Source organism: Mixophyes fleayi, chromosome 1, assembly GCF_038048845.1.
Source record: "Mixophyes fleayi isolate aMixFle1 chromosome 1, aMixFle1.hap1, whole genome shotgun sequence".
NCBI classification, from domain to species: domain Eukaryota; kingdom Metazoa; phylum Chordata; class Amphibia; order Anura; family Limnodynastidae; genus Mixophyes; species Mixophyes fleayi.
This window is the reverse complement of record NC_134402.1, coordinates 25,711,426-25,736,114: the sequence shown is the minus strand read 5'-3', so window position 1 is coordinate 25,736,114 and position 24,689 is coordinate 25,711,426. Positions and strand designations below refer to the sequence as shown.

General features: G+C 41.1%; 1 protein-coding gene across 1 annotated transcript in view; it reads left to right on the top strand.

Moving 5' to 3' along the window:
- Positions 1–747: 747 nt before the first annotated feature.
- Positions 748–24,689, top strand: part of RPIA (ribose 5-phosphate isomerase A) — a 32,420-nt gene continuing 8,478 nt past the window's right edge. Inside the window, exons 1-9 of the mRNA XM_075193902.1 lie at positions 748–840; positions 6,178–6,294; positions 9,688–9,748; positions 10,819–10,874; positions 12,811–12,870; positions 20,286–20,350; positions 20,950–21,018; positions 23,093–23,234; positions 23,898–23,997. Coding sequence (XP_075050003.1) covers positions 6,202–6,294; positions 9,688–9,748; positions 10,819–10,874; positions 12,811–12,870; positions 20,286–20,350; positions 20,950–21,018; positions 23,093–23,234; positions 23,898–23,997 — 646 coding nt within the window. The 5' untranslated portion in view covers positions 748–840; positions 6,178–6,201. The remainder of the gene's footprint in view (positions 841–6,177; positions 6,295–9,687; positions 9,749–10,818; positions 10,875–12,810; positions 12,871–20,285; positions 20,351–20,949; positions 21,019–23,092; positions 23,235–23,897; positions 23,998–24,689) is intronic.

Genomic DNA, 24,689 nt, shown 5'->3' with positions numbered 1-24,689 from the left:
ACTTTCACTAGAAAAACTTTCACTTTTAAAAGAAACGAATGTGTTTGTTTTTTGGATTCTGCTGCGAATAGTCTGACGGCAAAAGCATTCTCTACAGAACTGCTTTACCATAATGAAAGGAATCTACTGGTTTTCTATGTCTCTGGTTTACCCTTAGGGACAACTATATATATATATATATATATATATATATATATATATATATATATATATATATATATATATATATATATATATATATATACATACATGAATCAGGGTCTCTGTGTGTAATAAAAATCTGCTCGGATGAGGTTTGTAGTGATTGCTGTACACAAGACAGGGCAGCAGCCATCCAATCAAATGCTGTATTCGCCACACACCTCCTTTCATCCAGTAAATAGAGGTACCTACACCCAGGATACAGTGGGGATCTCAGGAGCCGACAGATGTCATACATAGGGAGATGGGGAGAGATTGGGGTAAACCTGTAATTATCTAAATAGTGGATCAGCAAAAATAGCAAACTAAGACAAACCTCTTCAGTTATTTCCTGAGTAAAATCTAATTGTACATCTCAGCTATAATATTGTATTCCAGAGGTAAGTACTCTGTGCCTCTGCCATTTAGGTCGTGCTGGGACTTGTAGTTCTACATCAGCTGAAGAGCCACATGTTACCTACCTCTGTTATTTACAATTATGAGTTTAAGTGTCTGTCTCTTTAATGCAGTCTCCCTCCCACTGTAACCTCATGGCTGGATCCACCCAGTAATGACGTTATATTGCCCCAGTGCAGTACTGGGAAGGGACCATGTTTTGTGCAGTGTGATCACATTGACAGAGGCTCAGGATCCCTCACAGTAAGTTTTATATATGTACATTGAGTTTCTCAGCATATATGATCTGTAATGAGGTTATAGATGTGTATAACGGTGTCCCCTGCTCATCATGTGCTCTCTGCAGCTCATAGTTATATTGTAACCTCATATATTGTGTTCAGATGCGTTGTATAACTTTGTGTAAAGTACTTTCTGCACACGTGTTACATGTAGCCCAGTATTACACAAGTCAGTGAGCTCATGGTGCAGTATATTCCTTTATATTGGCACATAGTGGGCGTTTATCACTTTAATTATTAACTCTTTCTCTACCAGGAGACTGGAAACTCAGTGCATCCATTGTTCTTGTGGATTGATTATCAGATTTGTACAGTGAACTATGAGATGGCAAAATTCTGTTTTTAACTGAGATAAGTGGCTGAGTTTTGCAAACCTGATTCTCAAAAACTTAATTTTTATTTCCTGTATTCTGCACTCCATTGTATTAATGGCACAGTAAATTAACCCAGTTATCCTGAGAGAGAACATTTACAAGTACCTTTAGTACTTGTTAATTATATGGGAGCCACTGACTCCACCCACCAGTATTGTCATTTTTGCTGTTCACGCTGTCTCTGTGCCACCTTGTCCTACCTCTATCACCACCCATGAGCCCTTTAGCCCTCTCTACCACCACTGCTGATCCTGCAGACACAGCCACCCCCACCCATTGTCTGTTACCCCACATCTGCCTGTCTGTACATAATGTCTATCTCCTGGCACATAATCATGGTGGTGGGCAGCGGAGGGGCTTTCGAGGGTTGGGTGGGATCCGGGTAAACAGCGCAAGCTCCCTGCACTCTAGAGAACCAAATCTTTCCTGGATTAACAGGTGGATGTAATCAAGTGGTGGCCATATAATTAACAAGTACAATACTGATGATCTGTAATGCGGTGCTGCCCAACTGTATGTTTGCTGATAGGACAGTACAAAAATATTTACGTTTACTTTGTTCACATTATTCGTCCAGCTCGTTGCTATAGTGCTCTGTACCAGTTAATTGTCTCCCCTCCATCGCCCCTTTCTTCTGGTAAGCGGTCTGGAAGCGGCGTATGCATTCTGTGTGTCTGCGCACACACTATACTTAGCTGCGTATATCTTACATGTGGTCAGATTTACATGGCTGATCAGGTAATATCTAGCTAGAAGTACAAATATGTTTTGAAGTCCCTGCAGAATTCACCTAAAGCTAAAAGTTGCTATTGTGATGTAACTTGCACAGAGTTCTCATGCAGTGAAGACCAGCAAGGGGTGTGATATGCTTCACTACAAGTACACGGAGACCCTAAAACATCTTCCAGTATACAGGACTTTATGTAGCACACCGAATACAGAGCGTAAAATGATAGCAAAGATTGCCCTAGGGCCGCATGAGGCCCTAGGAGCCTTCACCAGCGGCCCCCAGCTTCTTCCTGCTTTATTGTCCATTGTATCTGTTACAGATTGTATCTCTTGTTTAAAATGACTGCTGATACGTTGTCACGGATATGTGTCTTTCTTTGTTTAAATGTGTTTTATTACTGAGATTAAGGGCAATGTGTGGCCCTTTTGAAGGTTAGAGGGCCGCACTTTGTGGCCCCTTAAGTGTATTGAATTGCCCCTCAATGGTCTAGTTGGTCTGCGCGGCACCCTTAAGGTGTGAACATGGTTTATAATTTTAGGGGGGCACCTCGACAGACTAGAAGTTTGGCTATGCTGTGGTAAGGCAGAAAAAATGTGGCACACAGTGTGAAAGGGTAAATATTACATCAAAGTCCAATCTTCTACCACTTTAGTACCAATCTTTTCATTTAATTAAAGTAACATTTCTATGAGCAAAAATAGGTGTGTGTGGTGTGTTTTTTTTTTTTTTTTTTTTTTTTTACATAGCTGTAACAGGCTATAAGACAATATTTGATGTTTTCATTTTCCCTTGATGATTTTTTTTTTTATTCCTTCAGGCTGATTTTAATGATTCATGATGGTGCACTACCATGGCAACCACAGGCACATGAGCAGTGAGACATTAGAACGCTCCTCTGAGCTCTGTCTGTACTGGGACATCCGTCTCCTTGATAGCTATGAGTCTGTGTGCAGACCTACTGCATCTGTGCCAGGCAGCCATTTGTTTGCCAACCAGAGAGATTTTGAAAAGGAGATCATGATTTGTAGAAGGATCGCTAAGAAAAACTACATGGTTTTTTTTTTTTTTTTTTTTTTTTAAGAGAGATGCATGACTAAAAGCTGATTGGGACTGGATTTTTCTACTTGACTATTTTTTTAGGAACAATTTTTTGACCTCTTTAACTTGAATTCAATGATCATTTTATCAGCAGGTTCTTCTATAATTTAGTGCAGTCACTCAGTGGGGGATATTTATATTGTTGTCTGTACAGAAAAAAAAGAAAGTCTCTCTCCTGGGCCAGTCCGTAAGGAAGCTCCTTGATGGTCACGTGATGTCAGATGAACATTCCAAAGCCTGTCTGCTGACTACAACATATGTCATATGACTGTGGTTGCCATGTTAATCACAGGATGCTTGGCAAACAAAGAGCTGTTTGAAGCAAAAATGTTAAAATCATCTTCATGTAGAACTTCACTTACTAGAACTTCTTAGAAGAAAAAGTGGAGATGTTCCCCATAGCAACCAATCTGATTCTAGCTTTCATTTACCTAGTACATTCTTGAAAATGATAGCTAGAATTATGGGAAGGCAGTGAAATGTGTGTGTATATATTGAAATGGATAGGACGTGTAGCTTTTTGTTTTCTGAGTCTAGTTCCTATTTCAATTTATCTGTAGAATGTAACTAATTTTGGGCAATAATTAACCACATCCTCTTTACAGTTTCTAAATATTGGGGAAGGATTGGTGAATGCGGCAATAATTCCAGCCAAAAGACCTTTCCTTTGTTGTATAAAGTACTCTGACTTTCAGTTTGGAGTCAAAGTGACCTTTACATCTTGATTCTTTGTGCATTTCATATATTTATGTATTTTCAGGGATCTGTGCTAAATTGTGTATTAACCAACATTGATTTTATTACATATATCCCAAAACTGTTCACCAAGGGCGGCGTGCTCAGTTTTGTGGAAGTTTCCAAATAGTAAACTGTGATACAAATTGTTTCCTGGGTAATTAGTGGAAAATGTCTAATGCTTTTGGTGTTTGCAGCATGTAGATAACATCTCTATTTTTGGCTGTTTAATTGCATTGATGAAGCTGGCATTGGGCCAGGTACACACTGGAGGTTTTTCAGCTGATTATCGGGTCAATCACCCGATAAGCGACCGCCTGGCCACATATCGCGTTAGTGTGTGTAATCACACGATGAGCGACTGTCGTTCCAAAGTGCCGATTGTCGTTTCATTTGGTTGGTCGAACTATTTAATGATTTTGTTCCAATCATGCGATAATGCAGTGTGTACGCACTCACGATCTCCATAGAGTTTACAGTCATGGTCTTTTCAGCCAATGCTGGCAATGAACATGTCCCGTTGACTAAATGTAGAGAGTGCTGTAGATGGAATAGTTTGTTTGTTCGTTCGTTCTGGGACTGAAAATTTAGTTTGAGTCACAGAAGCTAACAAAATTCGTAAGGACATGTGAATAGCTGTAACGACTAGAGGACCAGATGAAGAGCACAGATCTGAAGGTAATATCGTGTCTGTGTATATACATGTATCGCCCAAGTGATCGGACCTTCAGTTGTTGGTAAAATTGTTGTAGATAACACGTCGGTTGGAAAATTCTTTAGTGTGTACCTAGCCTAGTCTTTTAGTAAGAAACATTTGCCCTATATGCAGCACTTAATTCTCTTTGGTGGTTGATAAAACCAGAGAAGAAATAATCCCGCGCTCAGAATATCCCTTGTTATATGGTACCAGCTGCACGGCAATATAAATGCCCATATATGTATACAAAACAAAAATACAGCTGTTGTCAGTGCTTATCCTTAACACTGCATATCTGTATGTATCTAGCAAAAAGAAAACCTAAGGCATTGGTTCATATTTTGATCAAAACATTTAAGCCTGCATCCCAGAAGATAAGAGTTTGCAGGGGCCGATGGGAGGAGTTTGGTGGAGTGAGGGTGTTCTTGCTAAGCACAGGGTAGTTCCATCTGTGTGCCTAGTTTTGCAGAGCAGTATGCAAATGAGATTATATTTTGCAGAGCAAGTTTATTGAAATACCAGAAAGCGGTGAATAGGGCGTATTTTTAAGGCCGTTCCTTGCTGTGCAGAAGTAAACAGTCATTTCTACTCTGCAAAAGGACTTGATTTTGCATGGCCTCAGAGCTGGTGTAGAGCGGGTCATGATCAAGCAGAAGTTCTCTATGTGGTGGGAGGATTTGATTGGTTGGTGGTGTTCCCTCATAAGTGTGGATTGGGCACATGACTTGTGCTACACTTATATGGGAAAATTACATTTTCTGGTTTATTTAATTGAGATTCTGGTGCATTTAGGGAGGTGTTCTTTTGCTTTAAAGGTAGGCTCATAGCCTTTTCCTCCCCACCAAAGGACTTGAATTTTCTGACTGCCGAAAACCCAACCTTGGCCCTAGGCGTTAAATGGGGGATACACTTTGTGCCGTCCAGATACATTTAAGCAAATAAACGCATTTCTTGAAAGAAACAAAAAAAGGGGGACTAGATCTGCACATCCAGATATGTAAAATATATGGAATGGATGGATCATCACTGCTGTGACTGACTGACCAAATTCAAAACAAAAATGCAGGAGCGCACTTTCACCACTAAATCGGAACCCTTTATATAGTAACCTCTTATAATATCTGGAATAAACATGAGGATAGTTGTTGCACATGTTATTCAAATTGCAAAGGCGACAGTGACTTCAGATAGGTACCTACAGTAACCATTGATTTCTATAGTAGGGTACATACCTTCCTCTGTGACAGTTGCTTACAGGTTACACATAATGGTAACTCCTAGCTAATTAACTTTAATTCTCGGCACACTGCCATTAAGTAACTATTTCTTTTATTGTCCAGTTTTCATGCACTTTAAATACATTACTGTGAATGTAGTCCATACAGGTGTAAACGCTGAGGCATTGCAATGTCTAACGCCACATGCCTGGTGTTTATAGTAGTGGGTGCAGACAATAGGATGCAGCTGACAGTGTAGGCTGCTTATGTAACGAATGTGGAAGATCTGAGTTGAAACATGAACTGTGTCTTTTGTGAAAGAGTTGTTGATTTAAACATCCCACAGTGTAAAGAAGTCGGTGATCATGCAGGAATCTGGCATGTGACCATGCAGATGAGAACAGAGCTCACTGCGGGCACCGGATTACAATTTGTTTTTCCTGGGCAGGTCGGGTCGCAGTGTGGACTCTGCATGCTCCAGCGCAGGCTGCTTACTACCATCAGTAGGATGACGGAAGAGGCCAAGAGACTCGCAGGATGTGCGGCTGTAGACAATCATGTCAAGGTAGGTGAGACATCACTGGTACTTCCGTATCTCTCATCTGTATCACTGAAGCCATTACCTGCACTACCCAGTTGTAACAAAAATGCTGAACACAAATGTTAGTCAGAATTATTCTGAGCACGATTTGTGTGTGGCCAGATGACAAGGATTTTCTCAGAGTACAGTAATCCAAATTACAGTGGAAATTAGCAGACCACTTATTAACACTTAAAAGGTCTCTAACCCTATTTTTTTTTCTTTATTTTTATTTTTCATTTTCCTTTTTGTATTTGTCGAATATAAATTTAAAGGAACTGTGTAAAAAGACTGTACTGTCATTGTTTGCAATCTTTTTTTTCCCCATAGTTACTTTATCGTCTCCAAGGGGCCTCCTGTCAGTGTAATTTGAGGTGTGATGATCCACTTAGCACATTATCACCTTGGGGGCGTGGCCTTACAGCAAGAGGCTTTACATATTTGGGTGTAGGGTGTAGAGTGTGATGTCATTGGTGGTGGGCAGTTTCAGAAATGTTTGGGGATATGATGAAGAGTATTCAGAGATGACAGATACAACTCCCAAATTTTGCTCACAGCCTGTACACAGGGCTAGCATAAAAAAAATGAGTAGCATATACATTCTCTGGTGCCAGACACGAATATGCCCAAAACTTTTTTTAGGTTTGCACTGTGCGTGATCAAATATTATCTGATCAGATTTTCACCTGTTAAAGACTGGGCTGCACACGGCATACCTCACAACTTTTTTCAAGTTGTGAAATCGGGACATAGTGAGTGCCACTGTATGACGGGGGCTGTGGCCGTTCCTCGGGGGCGTGTCCAGCACATCTGATGCACTGATTCCCCCCCCCCCCCCCCTTTCCTCTGACACATTTGGAATTCCGCGTACACCACTGGCAGGTGCACCTGGAACCCGTTCATGCTGAGCAGCAGTAACCTCCCAAAATTTCAGGCCAGATCGGGGCGGTGGGACATAGCCGTGCAATCTGGATTGTCCTACCTAAATTGGGACAGTTGTGAGTTATAACTATACAATGGTTGTCTAATTTGTTTAAAAAACAAACAGTAACTTCAATACTTTTGTCTCTTTATCTCTGTTTAATTTAACATGAAAAGCTATGCAAGATATTTACTTTATTTAAATCTGTTAAATTTCAGCATACATAAGTTTCTACAACATTCATATAAAAAAATAATGTATTTTGAATGATTTATCTTCATTTTTACATGCAATTACTGAAAAACTTTTACTCTTATGCTTTAAATTTAATTTTCCAGCCAAATTTATTTATTTTATTTTTTTGTAAGTGAAAGCTCCCGCCATTTCCCAATCCCTTGAAGAAAACTTGGAAATTGGACTTGATCATCATCACCATTTATTTATTTATATAGCGCCACTAATTCCGCATCGCTGTACAGAGAACTTGCTCACATCAGTCCCTGCTCCATTGGAGCTTACAGTCTAAATTCCCTAACACACACACACACATACAGAAACACTAGGGTCAATTTGATAGCAGCCAATTCACCTACCAGTGTGTTTTTGGAGTATGGGAGGAAACCGGAGCACCTGGAGGAAACCCACGCAAACACTGGGAGAACATACAAACTCCCCACAGATAAGGCCATGGTCGGGAATTGAACTCATGACCCCAGTACTGTGAGGCAGAAGTTTTTTTTCTTCAAAATTGTTCTGGCAAACTATAGTGATATATGTATCCTCGATATAAGTCCTGGATTAGACCACCGCAGTAGTGTCAGAGAAAATGTGTTAAGTTTCTCAGAAGACTTGTATGAGATTGCAGCCCCTTTAAATTGGCATTTACTGTTGTTCTGATGGAAACAGTGTGTATGCAGCACTGACTACGTATATAGTGTACCAAGGGAGTGACTGAGATTATATAATAATCATACATATGGGAATCTGCCAAAACCTCTTCAGTGTTAACTGGCTGAGTGCAAGCTATTGTCTTTGTACTCCTCTTATTTTGTGTGTGGATAAAATGGTTTTCCCAGAGGAGAACTTTATCTGATGCACCTCAGACTTCCTGATTTTGAGGGACGTTATGGGGAAGATTCAATAAAGCTTCTAAAAAGAAAAAGTGGAGGTGTTGCCCATAGCAACCAATCAGATTCTAGCAATCATGTTCTAGAATGTATGAGATAAATGGTAGCTAGAACCTGATTGGTTGCTATGGGCAACACCTCCACTTTGCCTTTCTTAGAAGGTTTGCTAAATCTACCCCCTCTGTTACCCCTCAGAGGCCTTTTTTAATCGTAGGTAAACATTTATATAATTTATAGAGTAGAAAGAAAAAGGCTAATGGGCTCAAGGAAAATAAGGATTATATTTATTTTATTCTGCTAAGCCAATGAGTCTTGTATAATCAAATGCTGTCACATAGTCCATATAAAGAATACTAGAGTCCTTTAAATATGGTGATTTAAATGGTTTCATAGATTTGACTATTTGTGTTCTAACCACCAGGGGGCGCCATCTTTTTGATTTTCCACATGTATATAATTTAGCCCACATAAAATAAAAGTTGATAAAATCATGCACTCTGGAACATTCACTGGCATTATGTAAAAGGAAGCAATTGTCAGAAGTGTGTGCACAGGTCCAATCACTCACATAAGTTTTTTTTTTTTGAATGTGTTTGTTTTTTTTTGTTTTTTTTGACTATGTGAGTCCAATCCTGTTTGTTTTACCTGGTTTTAAGAACACTTGAACTCATAACATTCATGTTCTTGTGTATGGCCCCCTTGTATATAACAATGTGCATTACACAGAAAATGGTCACCTTGAAACTTCACAAATGATCCTAGATTCCACCCCCCCAATATGTGTCGTCCGATGATCATTTCCTCTCTAAGGATTTGTAGACAGGAGTACATTATATTCACGTAAAGGGACAGCAGTGTGTGCGGGGATATATGTGTATAGCTGACATGTATACAAGTGTCCATGTGGTCTTAAGTACATATATTTGGCATCCCTGAACTTGAGAAAGAGCTGATTTTAGTTTTTGGATAAATATTTTGTGGTATCCCTATATTAGTACAATCCCTAATTTTGCCTCCCCCCACCCCCCCCCCCCGTCATAGATTTTTATTGTATTTATTCCACTATCTGTCAATAGTTTGGGGGGAGGGGGTGGGGTACGAATTTTTTCATTGGCACATCATGAAAATGTGAAAATTGGTTTGGTCATGATAGGTTTAAGGAGGAATGATAATAATAATTTAATATTTTATTGTTGATGATATTATTATTGGTATTATTTCTGATCTACATAGTTCCTATCCATTCCTCAAGCACAGCATTGAGTCTTCTCTCGGACTGTGCTGTCTGGTGTGATGGTGACGTTTAGTGATCTGTGTTCTTCTCCGCAGAATAATCAGGTGCTCGGCATTGGCAGCGGCTCCACGATTGTCCACGCTGTGAATAGATTAGGTACGGTGTTAGTCTCTGTGTCATACTCCTAACTCCTTCTCTGTATATATAATGTGTGTGGTTTGTTGTTATGGTTTTTTTTTTTTTTACTGTTCACTTTATATTTTTCTAGTGGCGATATTTGTAGATTCATGTACAGTAATATGCTTAATATACAAACATGTCCTGTAACAATATATCTGTGTAAACAGTGAGTCCTGCCGCGTCCTTTCAGTATTCCTCAGGCACACTGGTGCAGTATAAGGAATAATGTACATTTTTATGGCTATTAGGATTTGTCCTACAGCCTCATATGTTTATATGGTCGCAGGACTCTGTGACTTCTAAGATCCCTATAACTTACGACGGTTAGTGCATTATACCATGTATCACATCCCCAGAGTTGTTACAAGGTTATTAGTGAAAATGCTAATGTTCTTTTATGCTCCTTTGTGCAGTAGGCGAATGGATTTGTGGGCTAAGATGATGTTGTCTACAAGGGAGAAGAACTTGGCACCATGTGATCAGAGGAGATTGGCCAATCAGAAGCTCTTATTACTAAGTGGATTAGGTGGACAAGCGCATCCAGTTTTGCACTTAAATGGGAAAACGAGTCTTCATTTGGCAGCAAGATATTAATTAAATGAGCTGACGGGAAGGTGCAGGCGCGATTAGGAGTTCATTCTACCTGTGCATCTTACATATGTTTTATAATCCTCTCATGATGCACTTGATGCATTTAAAGTTCTGCCTTGTGTGCTCCTTTCAAATTTGTGGTTTGGAGAATGAACCTGTAATGGGGCGGAGTCACCGGTGATACTGAGGGCTGCTTTATGGGGCTTTGCTCAGGGTAGCAGGTACAATGCTTATATAGAGCAGGTATTACAAACTACAAAAATAATTGCTGCAGCCTTTAAATCTATGTCCATGTAGAGCTGTAGATTTGTTACTTACAACATTTCCATTTACATCAATTGGGTCTCACTGACTGTTAATGTAGCTGGATGTAAATCGCCCGTACAAACAAAATGTTCTTTACAAGGGATATACGTCTTTATATTAAAAAATGTTTCTTCTCTTTTTCCTCTTAGCTGAAAGAGTGAAGAATGAGAATCTCCGTGTGCTCTGTGTCCCCACGTCATTCCAGGTAAACTCTTCCTCTGTAATTGGATTACGATGCTATTTTCACAGGTGTACTCCCTGAATGGGAATATAACTATAATGGATACATGTCTTTATTGTCTTTTTTTTTTTTCTTTACCGTGTAACACTTGGGCTATAGTAGTGACACTTAGGGGTAGATTTATCTATCAAACATTCTGAAAAGGAAAAGTGGAGGTGTTGCCCATAGCAACCAATCAGATTCTAGCTATCATGTTCTAGAACAGTAATGGCTAACCTGTGACACTCCAGGTGTTGTGAAACTACAAGTCCCAGCATGCCCCTCCATCTATCACCTGGTTGTCTACTGGCAAAGCATGCTGGGGCTTGTAGTTTCACAACACCTGGGGGCCGCAGGTTGGACAGGCCTGCTTTAGGGTATGGGATCATTTACATATGTTCTCCTGAACATTAGGATTTAACTTTGGATCAAGTGTATATTCCAGGTTTAGTGATCGTTTTCAGTAAATTAAAAAAAAAATAGATTTTAATTTTGTACAGATCATCATCATCATCATCATTTATATAGCGCCAACATATTCCGTAGCACTTTACAATTGGGGACAAACATAGTAAACTAATAAACAAACTGGGTAAAACAGACAAAGAGGTGAGAAGGAACTGCTTACAATCTATGGGACAATGGGAGTTTAATACATGAGGTTAAGTCTACATTTTGCATTTCGGCCCAGCCAGACTGCAAAAGTAAAAGTGACTCATAAGTTAAATGATCCTGACACACAACAATGTTGGTCAGGGGGTAGTTGTCTTGTGTGAAATTGTGTAACAGGTGGTAATAGGGTAATGTAGTGAGGTTAAGAGGGTGGTTGAGGGATATTATAAGCTTGTCTGAAGAGGTGGGTTTTCAGAGAACGCTTGAAAGTTTGTAGACCAGAGGAGAGTCTTACTGTGCGAGGGAGAGAATTCCATAGAGTGGGTGCAGCCCGGAAAAAGTCCTGTAACCGGGAATGGGAGGATGTAATGAGGGTGGATGAGAGACGCAGATCTTGTGCAGATAGTTACCGTAGAACAGTGCGCTCATGAGTTGTATGTTGGCTGGGAAGTCTCGGTTGTTTAGGAACTAGCGGCTGTTTTGTGCTTCTCAAGGACAAAAGACAATGCTCACAGTCCTTGATGGTTTTCTGGAATTTTTCTAGAGCCTGTAACAAAATCTCAGGTAAACAAGAGTGTCTCTGTCCTTGACTCTCAAAGGAATGAAATGTTTTGTCTGCAGTTATCGGACAGCTGAGGAGGCCCAATCTGTGTGTACTGATTTATCTCTATTTTCAGTTTCATGTATAGAACACACCACGCAGTTTGTTCATTGAATCTCCTGGGAAGGTTACAGATGTCTCTTTACTGGCTTACAATAACACTGCCTAAAACCTGTGCCGGCCTCTGTTACTAGCTCTTAGTGAATTGATTGGTTAAATATTGTCCTGGCCTTCAAAATAACTACCGGCTGATTGGAGCACTACCTGATATTGGGTGATAGTCAGGAGTATGTTTTGGGAATAAAATATTTGTGATGGTTATATATATATATATATATTGCATACTTTACATTTTTATGCAACCCATGCACTTAAAACTTGTAAAATCAATAATTCTTTTATGTATATTTGATCTTTTCATATGGGTTTCATGCCGTTGTACATGTCCTTTATTACCTATGGGCCAAAATGCTGCTTGTTAAGTTTAACAGTACACATAGTGGGGTGAGGGTAAAAAATAAATTAATAATAATTACTTAATAAAAATCAAGTATAACTGCTGTACTGGACTTTTAGTTTGTTGTGCTTCTCATCCCTACCTGACTCTTTGTTTTCTGAAGATCGTCCTTAACAATAAAACAATATGACTATTCCCGAATCAGTCTTGTGTGTGCTGATCAGTGGTCCTGCTTTCTCTTTTCCGTACAGGCTCGACAGCTGATCCTGCAGAATGAATTAACTCTGACGGACCTGGAGAGACACCCAGAGGTGAGACCACAGCTCCCAGTATGAATGTGATCCCTCTCTCTGTCTTTGTCTATGATTTCTGATCACTTTGTAAGCCTTGAAAATATCTATCTAGGTGTTTTGGGGTTTTTTTGGGCGAAGACTGGGGACCACACGGGCAGAAACTGCTGCTTATAATGTATTCATTGATGATGGATTGTTTTCTTTCTTCTTTGTGTTTTGCAAAACTTTTCAAATCCTGTTGTTAAAAGGGCTGAGACTTCTCAGTGTCTGATCTTGCGTCACATTTAACAAAACTGTAACGTAAAACACACCATTAATGTTAGGGCATGTGCAATAAGTCTTAAACCGGGGGGAGGGCCGCAGATTGATAGAAGTTGTTTGACATTTCAGTGTCTGCTATGGTTTTGTTTTAATAAATGTCCCAATTGAATACTAATAAACCAGCAAGTTGAGATTTGAAAAATAAGAATTAAAACGTATATTCGATAAAAATGTTTTCACATAATTTAGTTTTACATAAATATCATAATAATGTGGAAAGTAATCCTAGCACAGATCAAATAAACATGTAATTCATAGTGGATTCTCCATTCAATAAGAAGCACTTCACAATGAAGTCAAGATAATCATCAGTTATTCAGGTCATAAACTTATCTTCAAACACTGTCTATCCTATCTAAAGATGAACTTGATAAATGAACAAGCATATTTATGTCGCCCTAACACAAATCACGTAGGGAAAAAAAAATAATCACTTTTTCCAAACTTCCCCATGTTAGTTCATTTACATTATATATGTCCCATCCAATAGCTTCTGTATAGAAGACTCCTATACCGAGATGTACTGATCAAAAAGTTCAGGTCATAAACTCTCTTGCCTACAAACACCACAACATACTAGAAATTGGGTTTGCTGTACAGACAAGTATATTTATATTCTATTGCAAATTACTTTCTAAGAAATAATGTACAGTTCGAACCCTGATTGAACTTTTATTTCATTTTAGTACTTATGATCATATTTTAACCTGCATTCTAAATTACTAAAAAATAATCAATAGTTTACTAAATAAAAGTCTATCACAGAATTTTTTTTTCCCCAGATAGACATAATACACCGCAACGTTGTGGTAAATTAATGTGAATCGATATAAAAAAAATAAAATATTCTCAACTTAATGTTTCATGCAAACAAAATATTCTTATTATGTCTTATTTACAATATCTAGTGATATCACCACTTTTCTATGGTAAACTAATTTCCTGTAATATCTGCCCTCTTACCTGTGATACCTCACATGTCCTTTTCATGACTATAACCATAAAGTATGTTCTGACTTCACAAAGGTCCCGGCTTTATCAGGATAAAAGTTCCCGATCTTACTTTGTGTCTAGCAATTATCAAATGTATTTTACGGCTTGTTTTGGCCACGTACCCACACCCACTCCGGGGACTTTAATATTAAAGTTCATTAACGTAGTTACAAAATAAGGAATCTTTCGTATTTAAGGAGTTATTTGGGTGCTGTAGTTTTGGACCCCCCCTTCCCCATCGGTCTGGGTGCCCCTGATGTTTTCCCAGTGAGCCAATCCCCCTCCAACGACTCTGCAACAGCAAGGTGCTCTGCCCTGGCTGCTTGGAGACCGCAGGCACCACGGGTGGACGGCGGAAGGCCAGGCCCATCTTCAGCAACAGTCTCCCACTATGAGACATGCATTAACTCTTCGGCTGAGCGGCTTACCGTGCACTCAAGTCTCCTTCCCTCAAGTAGAAGTAAGAAGAAATTCCTCCAATCTAAGGGTGTTTTTCCCCGGTATAGCATCAGGCCGCGCTCAGGATGCTTCCAGCTCGAATGGTGTCCAAGCCACGCCCAAACATTACTCAAGTTTTATCCAAAACACTGGTTGAAAGGCAGAGTATATGGGAAGACTTTGGGGGCGCACAAGTAATAAACATTAAGTCAGTTATCCAAAGCAGTATCAAGAAGTAACGTCTATAACAATTAAACATTGACTATGAGGAAGGACATTAGATCAAATAATTCCCCACTACAAATAGGGAATTATTTGACTATACAGAGGTATCGCATAGATATTCCTCTTCAGGTGCTTGACTTGGCTTTGGGGGCTAAACTCTCACAGGTGGTCTTTGAGGTTTTGGAGTCTTATTAAACAGGCGTCCGGTGGCACTTGTCGATATGGAATCTGGGACAGGGTTAGGAACAGGAAGGCACAGCTTTGGGAGGAGGTGTTGGGTTTCAGCCAAGGTAGAAGTAAAGTATAGCTTATTTTGATGCCATACCAGAATACCACCTATACCTAAAATTATCTCTCAGGAGAGTGGTGAAGGGCTCAAGAAGAGTAGATTGGGCAATTTGTAAAGTTGCACCCTGAAACTGAAGGGTTGGTTGTTTATAGACTTCACATAGTGTCTCCTCCTGTGGTGTAATAATGACATCTATAGGTTGAGAGGCATCTTGGGAACTTGGCTCTGTGTGCGCCCTGTCCAAAAGGAGACGATCCTTTGGAGTTTCTCTGAACATATGGGGAAAATAGTCTTTTTGGGTATTGGTGTAGTGAGGGCAGGTTTAGGAAAGCCTTGCCTGATCTTCCTCTTGTTCCTGGTGGATCAGGAAGCCCCAATTAGCTGCTGGAGCTCTTCCGTTGGTGGAAGGTAATCACCTCACCATTTTTATGTCTAGCTGGTTGGTTCTGTATTTGAAAGAAGACTTCTCAGGTTCCTGCATTGACAGTTGCGACCCCCTCCCCCCCCCCCCCCCCCCTCTCCCTAAAAAAGAACAATTCTAAAATTGAGAATGTGCTGTCTGTTTTTAACATTGTAAAAGCAACACTTGTGTCTGAATATGGAGAAGTACACTGAATCGCTGCACTTCCTCAGCAAATAAGCTGTGATTCCAGCAGATGGCGCTGTTCCACAAGGAATAAATACAGTCAGCCAGCTAACTCTGAGACAGCTCACAGAGTGTTATATCTGTCTCCAGAAGAAAGCTGGTTTATTCTTCTTATAGATATATTGTATGGGTCCTTATATGTCCTGGTCAGTATGGATATTCCTTCTTGAAATAATAATGTTTAAATGTGTGCAACAATGGAGGAATGGATCCAATAATGAAGGATTGGAGGAGTCCTCAAAGAGTGAGAAGTGAGAATATTTGTTGAAATTCAGGTTTGGGGATGGGGGTTTCCTGATGTTCTCCGATTATTCCCGGAGTCTTGCAGAGCTCTCATGAGACGCATCGGATCACTATGGCCTCCTTGCCAAGCTCCTCATTCAGTTACACTCTAATTATTATGTTTTTGTTTTTAGTATGTGTGTTCTACTATATGGGCAGATCAGATTGTTAAATTGCAACTTTATTTCTCTGTGTATCCAACTGTGAATTGGAGTTTAATGAAATCATTGTTGTGTGTGTGGTTTTTTTTTTTCATTTTTTTTCTTCAGAAGGGTAGTTATGGGGGGATACTTAATTCTGTGAGAGAGAGATGCCCACCCCATTTTTCCCACATGCCCCTTACGTACACATCAGCTCTCCACATGCCATCAAATCTACCCACATGCCCCAGAAATGCCCATCAGACCTCTCCACCTTCCATCAGACCTGCTCTCATGCCCCGTATATACCCATCAGACCTCCCCACATGCCACCAGATCACCACATGCCCCGTATATACCCATCAGACCTGCCCTCATGCCCCGTATATACCCATCAGACCTCCCCACATGCCACCAGTTCACCACATGCCCCGTATATACCCATCAGACCTCCCCACATGCCCCGTATATACCCATCAGACCTCCCCACATGCCCCGTATATACCCATCAGACCTCCCCACATGCCCCGTATATACCCATCAGACCTCCCCACATGCCCCGTATATACCCATCAGACCTCCCCACATGCCCCGTATATACCCATCAGACCTCCCCACATGCCCCGTATATACCCATCAGACCTCCCCACATGCCCCGTATATACCCATCAGACCTCCCCACATGCCCCGTATATACCCATCAGACCTCCCCACATGCCCCGTATATACCCATCAGACCTCCCCACATGCCCCGTATATACCCATCAGACCTCCCCACATGCCCCGTATATACCCATCAGACCTCCCCACATGCCCCGTATATACCCATCAGACCTCCCCACATGTCCCGTATATACCCATCAGACCTCCCCACATGCCCCGTATATACCCATCAGACTTCCCCACATGCCCTGTATATACCCATCAGACCTCCCCACATGTCCCGTATATACCCATCAGACCTCCCCACATGTCTCGTATATACCCATCAGACCTCCCCACATGTCCCGTATATACCCATCAGACCTCCCCACATGTCCCGTATATACCCATCAGACCTCCCCACATGTCCCGTATATACCCATCAGACCTCCCCACATGCCACCAGATCACCACATGCCCCGTATATACCCATCAGACTTCCACACATGCCTCTTACATACCAATCCATCTCACCTCATGTCCATACATGCCAATATGCCTTATTACATGCCATGAGATCTACCCACGTTCTTCATACAAGCCATCAGACTTCCACACGTACCTCCACACATTCCAACAGATCTCCCCAAGTTCCCTCAGATTTCCTTACACGCCTTTCAGCCTCTCACACTGACACTGGATCCCACGCAGAGGAAGGGGGAAGAGCACACTACAGCTGTCCTCCTTCACTGATTGGATACCAGTGATAATGTGACTGGCCTATGTTATGCAGAGGTGGTCACATGACACAGTTGCTCTCTGACAGCCGAGCTGTTGGAAGTAGAAGTTCACCAATCTGCGGCTGTTGGCACCCGGAGCACTTGGGTGATACTGCCAGCCAGCCGTCCAGGAGCCCCTCACTTCTAGGTTCAAAGAGCCTCATACGGCTCGAGAGGTCCGGGATTCACCACTGCTGCCCTAGAGAGTAGAAACTGTAAGAATTACACCAAATCTGCAAAGGAAACAAAATCCTGAAATAGGGACATTTGCAGGGACAATACTTTAAAAGCTGAGACACTGTCTGGAAACTGACTGAGATATGGTTTTACTGAAGTCTGTAGTTCTGTGGACTGATGGCCAAATGCTGCTGAAAGTGATGGTCAGGCTGCCACTCTGGCAATTGTTTTTGGGGGTTTGTTTTCCTCAGCGAGGAGGCTCATATGGAACAATAACTGTGGTTACATAAATAATATTCCACTATACTTGGGGTCATGTATAAAAATGCTGGGAAGGCTCAGATGCCCAATATCTTTCCTACTGTGGGTGGTAACAGATGTCAGGGCCTTTCGGAGAGAGTTGATAATTGATGCATATTTGACGGGTGCCAGGGACAAGCTCTGATCAAGTTGCTGATGATGTACAAGGACCAGAGGCGGTGCTGATATTGTATGGGGAAGATGTTCCCAGGGGGAAACTGTTGCTTAAAATGCCTAATTTTCAACCGCAATGTCGGTGCATTGGCTCAACCTATAACCCTGAGCCCACTGGCTGCTAAAATAAGCTTAGAGATGACTCCCAGGCTTTTAAGATCACGTACCCTAAGAACTATGGCTTTGTTTTTAATTATGTATTCCCATTTCAGTTACTTTATTATTGGCTAGAAGTTTAAGTGTATTTTTTTTAAAATAAAGTGACTTCATTTAATGGGTATTTGTTCAAAATATTATGTGACTACTATGTGACTAATTATGTGTTTTTTATGACGTTACTAGTATGATGTGCAAAATAAAATCATGGAAAGCCACCATAAATTGAATGGTTTTTAAGGCCAGAGTCAAAGGTTATATGTTCCCCGCACAAACCTATTTTAATAGTAAACCAACCTTCCTCCCATCCTCAAGTATAGGAACCTGAAGCCCCGAACTTACCATCCAACCCCTGCCGCCTTTATAGCAGTTGATTCTCTTTGCACCAGTGACAGGAGAGTTGGGCAGCACAGTCCTTCAGACACACAATGGCTTCTCATGCGTACAGAACACTTATTGGTCAGTGCTCTCTGCACATTGCAGGAAGTCCGTCTGTGTCGGAATCCCAGTATTTTGCGCACTCCTGCCCAGAGCAATGAGGGGTTCAACTTAATGACAGGAGTACCTGGCATTTCCAACACTTGGGGTGATTAAGATTCTTTGGGGATGCATCTCACAATATTTAAATTTTTCTTTCCCTTTTCTAAAAACGCTAAAGTTTCGGGGGCTGAACTCCTATCTCAACACCTCCTGCTTTATACATGGCGAGTAAGGGAGCCTACTGCGAACAACTTTACTTTCTACTTCCCGGTCCATGATGTACACACGCGCTTGGACACTGTCTTTCTGTGTGTTGACCTAGCTCAACACATCCTGGATGTTGATATCCTTTCCAGCACCTGGTCAGACCATTGCCAGCTACAGTGAGCATCATGGGCCCCCAGACTGTCCAGGAACAGTTTACCTGGCGATTAAACGATAGGACCCTTCTCAACCAACACCTTAAATCACAGGCACAGAAATTGGACACTATTACATGACCAACACTGACCTATCGGTTTTCCCCATGCTCCTCTGGGATGTCCATAAAGCTGTGATCTGTGGCAGGCTGATTAGGGCGGCTGCTTATGCCTAAAAGGTGAGGACTCAAAAGTTGCTTGAGGCCTCCAAACAAGTAGCGAGCTTAGACAGGACTCTTAAAGCTTCGGGCTTGCCAGCGGACTATACCAAACTTATAGAAGTGATGGGGGAGTTGAATCTTGTGCTCTCTGCTTGAGTGGAAGAACTCCGTTAAGAGCCTAACCCAAACTTTTTATGAAAAGGGTGACAAGGCGGACAGATTGTTGGCATCCATACTGTGTTCTAGACACATTACATAGTAATGTGCTCAAAATTAAACCGCAGGTGGTATCACATAGGACCCAAATCAGATAACTGAGGAATTTAGGATTTTTCATAGTAAACTTTACAATATCTCACAATGTCCCTCCCCGACTTCAATGGAAACCACCAAACATTTCCTGTCTCAATATCTCCTGCCCAGACTCCTGCCAGCTGCACTCCAACAATTGGGGACGGAATTCTCTGTACAAAAAATATCTGTTCGATTTCAGGTTTTTGAGGACACCAAAGGCACAACCATTTCCTATAAGACATATAACAAGGTTCTTTCACCTTGTTTGTTGACTTATTTAACAGTGTACAAAAGGGCAGCTCCTTGTCAAGGGAAGCCCTTGAGGCCCATATTGTCATTCCGAAGGAGGGCTTAGATCCGTCAGACTGTGCCAATTATAGGCCTAGTCCTTTCTCTGGATGCAGAAGTATTCTGTGGTGCCCATATATATATTTTTTTTTTCTCTCTTTATTCCGGTAATATCTGTACTTTGTTGCTCCTATATTGTCTTATTTACCTAAGTGTCCTCTGTACGCAGCTTGATGTCTCCATAGATGGGGCAGATGAAGTGGATTCTGAATTGAACCTCATCAAAGGTGGAGGGTAAGTGTTTTCTTATGTAATATTTGATTTATTTGAAAGCATTAAAATTGTTTGATATCAAACACAGCATTCAAGAGGAAAATGTAGTGGGGAGCTTAGTAGGATTAAATATTTGTTAGAAGATGGAAAAGGAATAGTAATAGTAGTATATCAATATACCATTAATATTTATTTCACACCCAGCTAACCCCTCTCTCCCATGTCCGCATGCTGAAGCACAACTTGTATCATCCTATTACAGTGTTTAGTGGCAGCAACACACACTAAATGGTAAATTATATGTTGAATACTTAAGCTGCTCTCTCATTCTATACTCGCAGCAGAATCCTACCATAGGTAGAATTTGGTTGTTAATTAAGCGTTACCCTGTGTGATCTGCATTCTATTACAGCTCTATAGTACTGGTAGCTGACTGCAGGATCCAATAGAACGCACACACTCTGATCCATCTTTTATTGTCCTTTTATTGAAATATAATATTTTGCAATTGCTGCTGAGGTTGAGGTGTTTGTCCCTCATTTTGCAAAAGCTCTTGTTAATATTCACAAACTACGTAGGACAGCACTGTTTTATACATCTATCGTAACTTGTCGTTTCAGGGGATGTTTGACCCAGGAAAAAATAGTTGCTGGTTGTGCCAAGTCCTTTATAGTAATAGCAGATTACAGGTAAGAGGGTTGTTGGAGCATCTGTCTTCTGGGCCCAGTTGTGTGTGTATGGGTGTATTTGTGTTATATTACAACAGTGGGAGATAGACAACTTGTCCTGGCAGAGAAAAATCGGGCAGGCACATACTTGCCCACTCCCCCGGGAGAGCAGGAGGCCTTTCTACTGCATCCCACCCACTTTGACGCATTTTGAGGTGAATCGAGTAATTTTGGCCCCTTTCTGTCTTAACGTTTCACCGCCCCTCTGGGTCCTCCCGGAGGGACAGAGCAAACAGTTGGCATGTATGGGCAGGGGTGAGGAGGTGGAGTCTGGAGAAATGGGCACACCTAAGTCATGTGATGCTTGGTCATGAATCACAGCGCAGACAGGCAGTGACATGCCATAACCGTGTCATGGAGGAGATGAGCCGGCCCGTGGGCATACAGATCACGCATAGCAGTCTGGGTTTAGGGGGGACTTAATGGGGCATAAGTAGTTACTGCACAGGGACCCGAAATTCCCTCATAGCAGCTCTGAGTGTTGTGCTTAATGTGTGGAGAGCGAGGTGTTGTGTGTGTTGTTCATATCTACAGCTATGTGTTGAGGTGCGTGATGATTTAATCAGAATGCTCTATTGATAAAGTTTTTTTGTGAAAGTTTCTGCAGCAGTCGGCAACCAATCAGATTGTAACTTTTTATAAGTCTAGTTCAAAATAGAATAATAAATTGCTAATCAAAATCTGGTTGCTCTGGGTTATAAGGCATTGGTACGATTTTTTTTCTTTTCTACATTATTATTTAAGGCTCTACTTGGAGTTTCCCTTTTTCAATTCCTTAAAGAACATCTGTTGGCCGCACACACTGGACCTCACTAACGATTTAGTTTTGCACCAGTGTCTGTACGGTGCTCCCAGCATGCGTCATTATACTGGTTAGCCTATAATTGTGACAGACCAGTATTAAATATAGATTTTAGTGTTATTTTGTTGCCATTGTTAAAGCTTATTTTATGGGCAACTCTACAAACTTTAAGGAAAAGATGTACTAAAGCTTCATCATCATAATTTATTTATATAGCGCCACTCATTCCGCAGCGCTGTACAGAGAACTCATTCACATCAGTCCCTGCCCCATTGGCGCTTAGTCTACACACACACACACACACACACACACACACACACACACACACACACACACACACACACACACACACTATGGTCAATTTTGATAGCATCCAATTAACCTACTAGTTTGTTTTTGGAGTGTGGGAAGAAACCGGAGCACCCGGAGGAAACCCATGCAAACACGGGGAGAACATACAAACTCCACACAGATAAGGCCATGGTCGGGAATTGAACTCATGACCCCAGCGCTGTGAGGCAGAAGTGCTAACCACTTAGCCACCATGCTGCCCATAAAGCTTTTAAAAAGGATATGTGAAGGTTGTTGCCCATAGCAACCAATCAGGTTCTAGCTTTCATTTTCTAGAATGTTATGAATAAATGATATCTAGAGTCTGGTTGCTATGGGCAACACCTGCCACTTTTCCTTTTATAGAAGCTTTAGTAAATCTACCCCTAATTGTTAATTAACAGCACTGAAAGTATGAGTTTGGTTCCTGACCAGGGCACTATCTATGTGGAGTTTGTATGTTCTCCCCGTGTTTGTGTGGGTTTTATTCCACAGCACAAAGACATGATGGATTAATTGGCGTCTGACTAAACTGACCCAAGTCTGTGTGTGTGTGTGTGTGTGTCAGGGAATTTAGATTTCAAGCTCGGGTCAGGGACTGATATGAATCATTACCTATTCTCTGTACAGCGCTGAGTGAAATATGATAGGTGGTATATAAATAAATGCTAATAATAAAAATATTGCAACTAGCACCCAACAGATGTCTGCTCTCAATTATCTTACTGGTACTAGGTGGATAAAAATCTAAAATCTGATTGGTTGATGTAGGTTACAGTCCTGAACCGTTACTAGTAGTGCAGGAGATGCCTCTTATTAGATTTACCTTCTACGTTTAGAAGTTCACAGGTCGTGGCCAGTATTCATGTACATAATCTATACGTCATATCTGTTCTAAAACAGGAAGGATTCCAAGAATTTTGGTGACCAGTGGAAAAAGGGTGTCCCCATAGAAGTTCTACCAATGGCTTATGTTCCTGTGACCAAAACCATACAACAACGATTTGGGGGTGTCGCTGAGCTGAGGATGGCTGTTAGTAAGGCTGTAAGTTACATGAACATTGTATGATAAGTAAATAGATTGGATCCATAAAAGGCTAAAATGAGCTTATTATAGGAACTGCATGCTGTACGTACAGAATTTGCTAACCTTAAAACATTTACAGTATTACGTATCCTATTTCAATAGCATTTTTCTGATTCCAAGATTTGTCCAAACGAAAAATGATCTGTTGCAGAGCTGCAAAATGCATGGACTCTCTGTTACTGACACATTGTTCTACCAATCTGTAGCCTGCTGCATTCATTTTCCTGGCAGCTCTTGTGTAATGATGTAGTTTAAAGGTCCCATGTGAATCCTTCCTCATGGATTCCTCTTGTCGGCACAATGATGTCCGGCTGTAGTACGTGTTCTACAAGGTGCAAGCGTTCTGTTCCGATGTTCAGCTGTGTATTATGCTAATCATTGTGTGCAGCACACACGGTTTCTGTGGTTTTCTGCAAATGTTTCCAACTAATAATGATCGGATTATTTATATTTTATAATGCAAGTATTCTCTAATAAATGGTGTATGTGTGCTTTATATGCACTACCTACACTAACATACAAGTGGTTGTTGTTGTTTTACCTAAGGCAGTTTATCAAATTATTTTTTACTGTCTGTTACACAATTTGATCAAACATTTTGATTACGTTTCCTTATTACAGGGCCCAGTGGTGACAGATAATGGGAATTTTTTGCTTGACTGGAAGTTTGACAAAGTTCACGACTGGAAAGACATTAATACAGCAATCAAGATGATTCCAGGTAGTAATCTCTGCTGCATATAACAGCTGTGACCAGCAGGGGGAAGCAGCGCACAGGTTTTGGTCACTTTGTGGAGTGTGAGGAACAGTCGCTCCTTTCACAAACGCCACCACCAGAGGACTTGTTGCTGCTGAAAGTGATCAGGACTTTGCTTACTGTTATGTTGTATAACTTTGTTCTGTAGAATAAGTCTGACATTGAACATATAAAGTGAGCAGGAACTTCATTGCATGATTTTGTGAGACAACGTCCATCTTTGTATGATCTGCAACCTAGGGACCCCTTTTGGTGCCGCTAAACTATTGACTGTTCATACAGTCTAAATTCTCTACCACACAAACACTGACAGGGTTAATCTCATCAGAAGCTAATTAAACTACCTATATGTTTTTGGGGTGGGGGGCACAGAAGCACCTGGAGAATACTCCCACAAACACGAGAAAGATCATACAAACTCCTGGACAGACTCTAGCACATGGTTCCCGTGACACAGAAATGCTACCCTCTGTTCCTCCAGGTCACCCCTAGTTGTATGTTGTGTGTGTGTGTGTGTGTGTATATTATAATATAATATAGTAATGGGTACACAAAGGGGATGGCACAGCTATAGACACAGCAGGGTGGGATAAATGCTTCAATATGTAGTTTACTTTGCAAACAGCCGCCAGATTTAAGAGGCCTTTTCCAGTCTG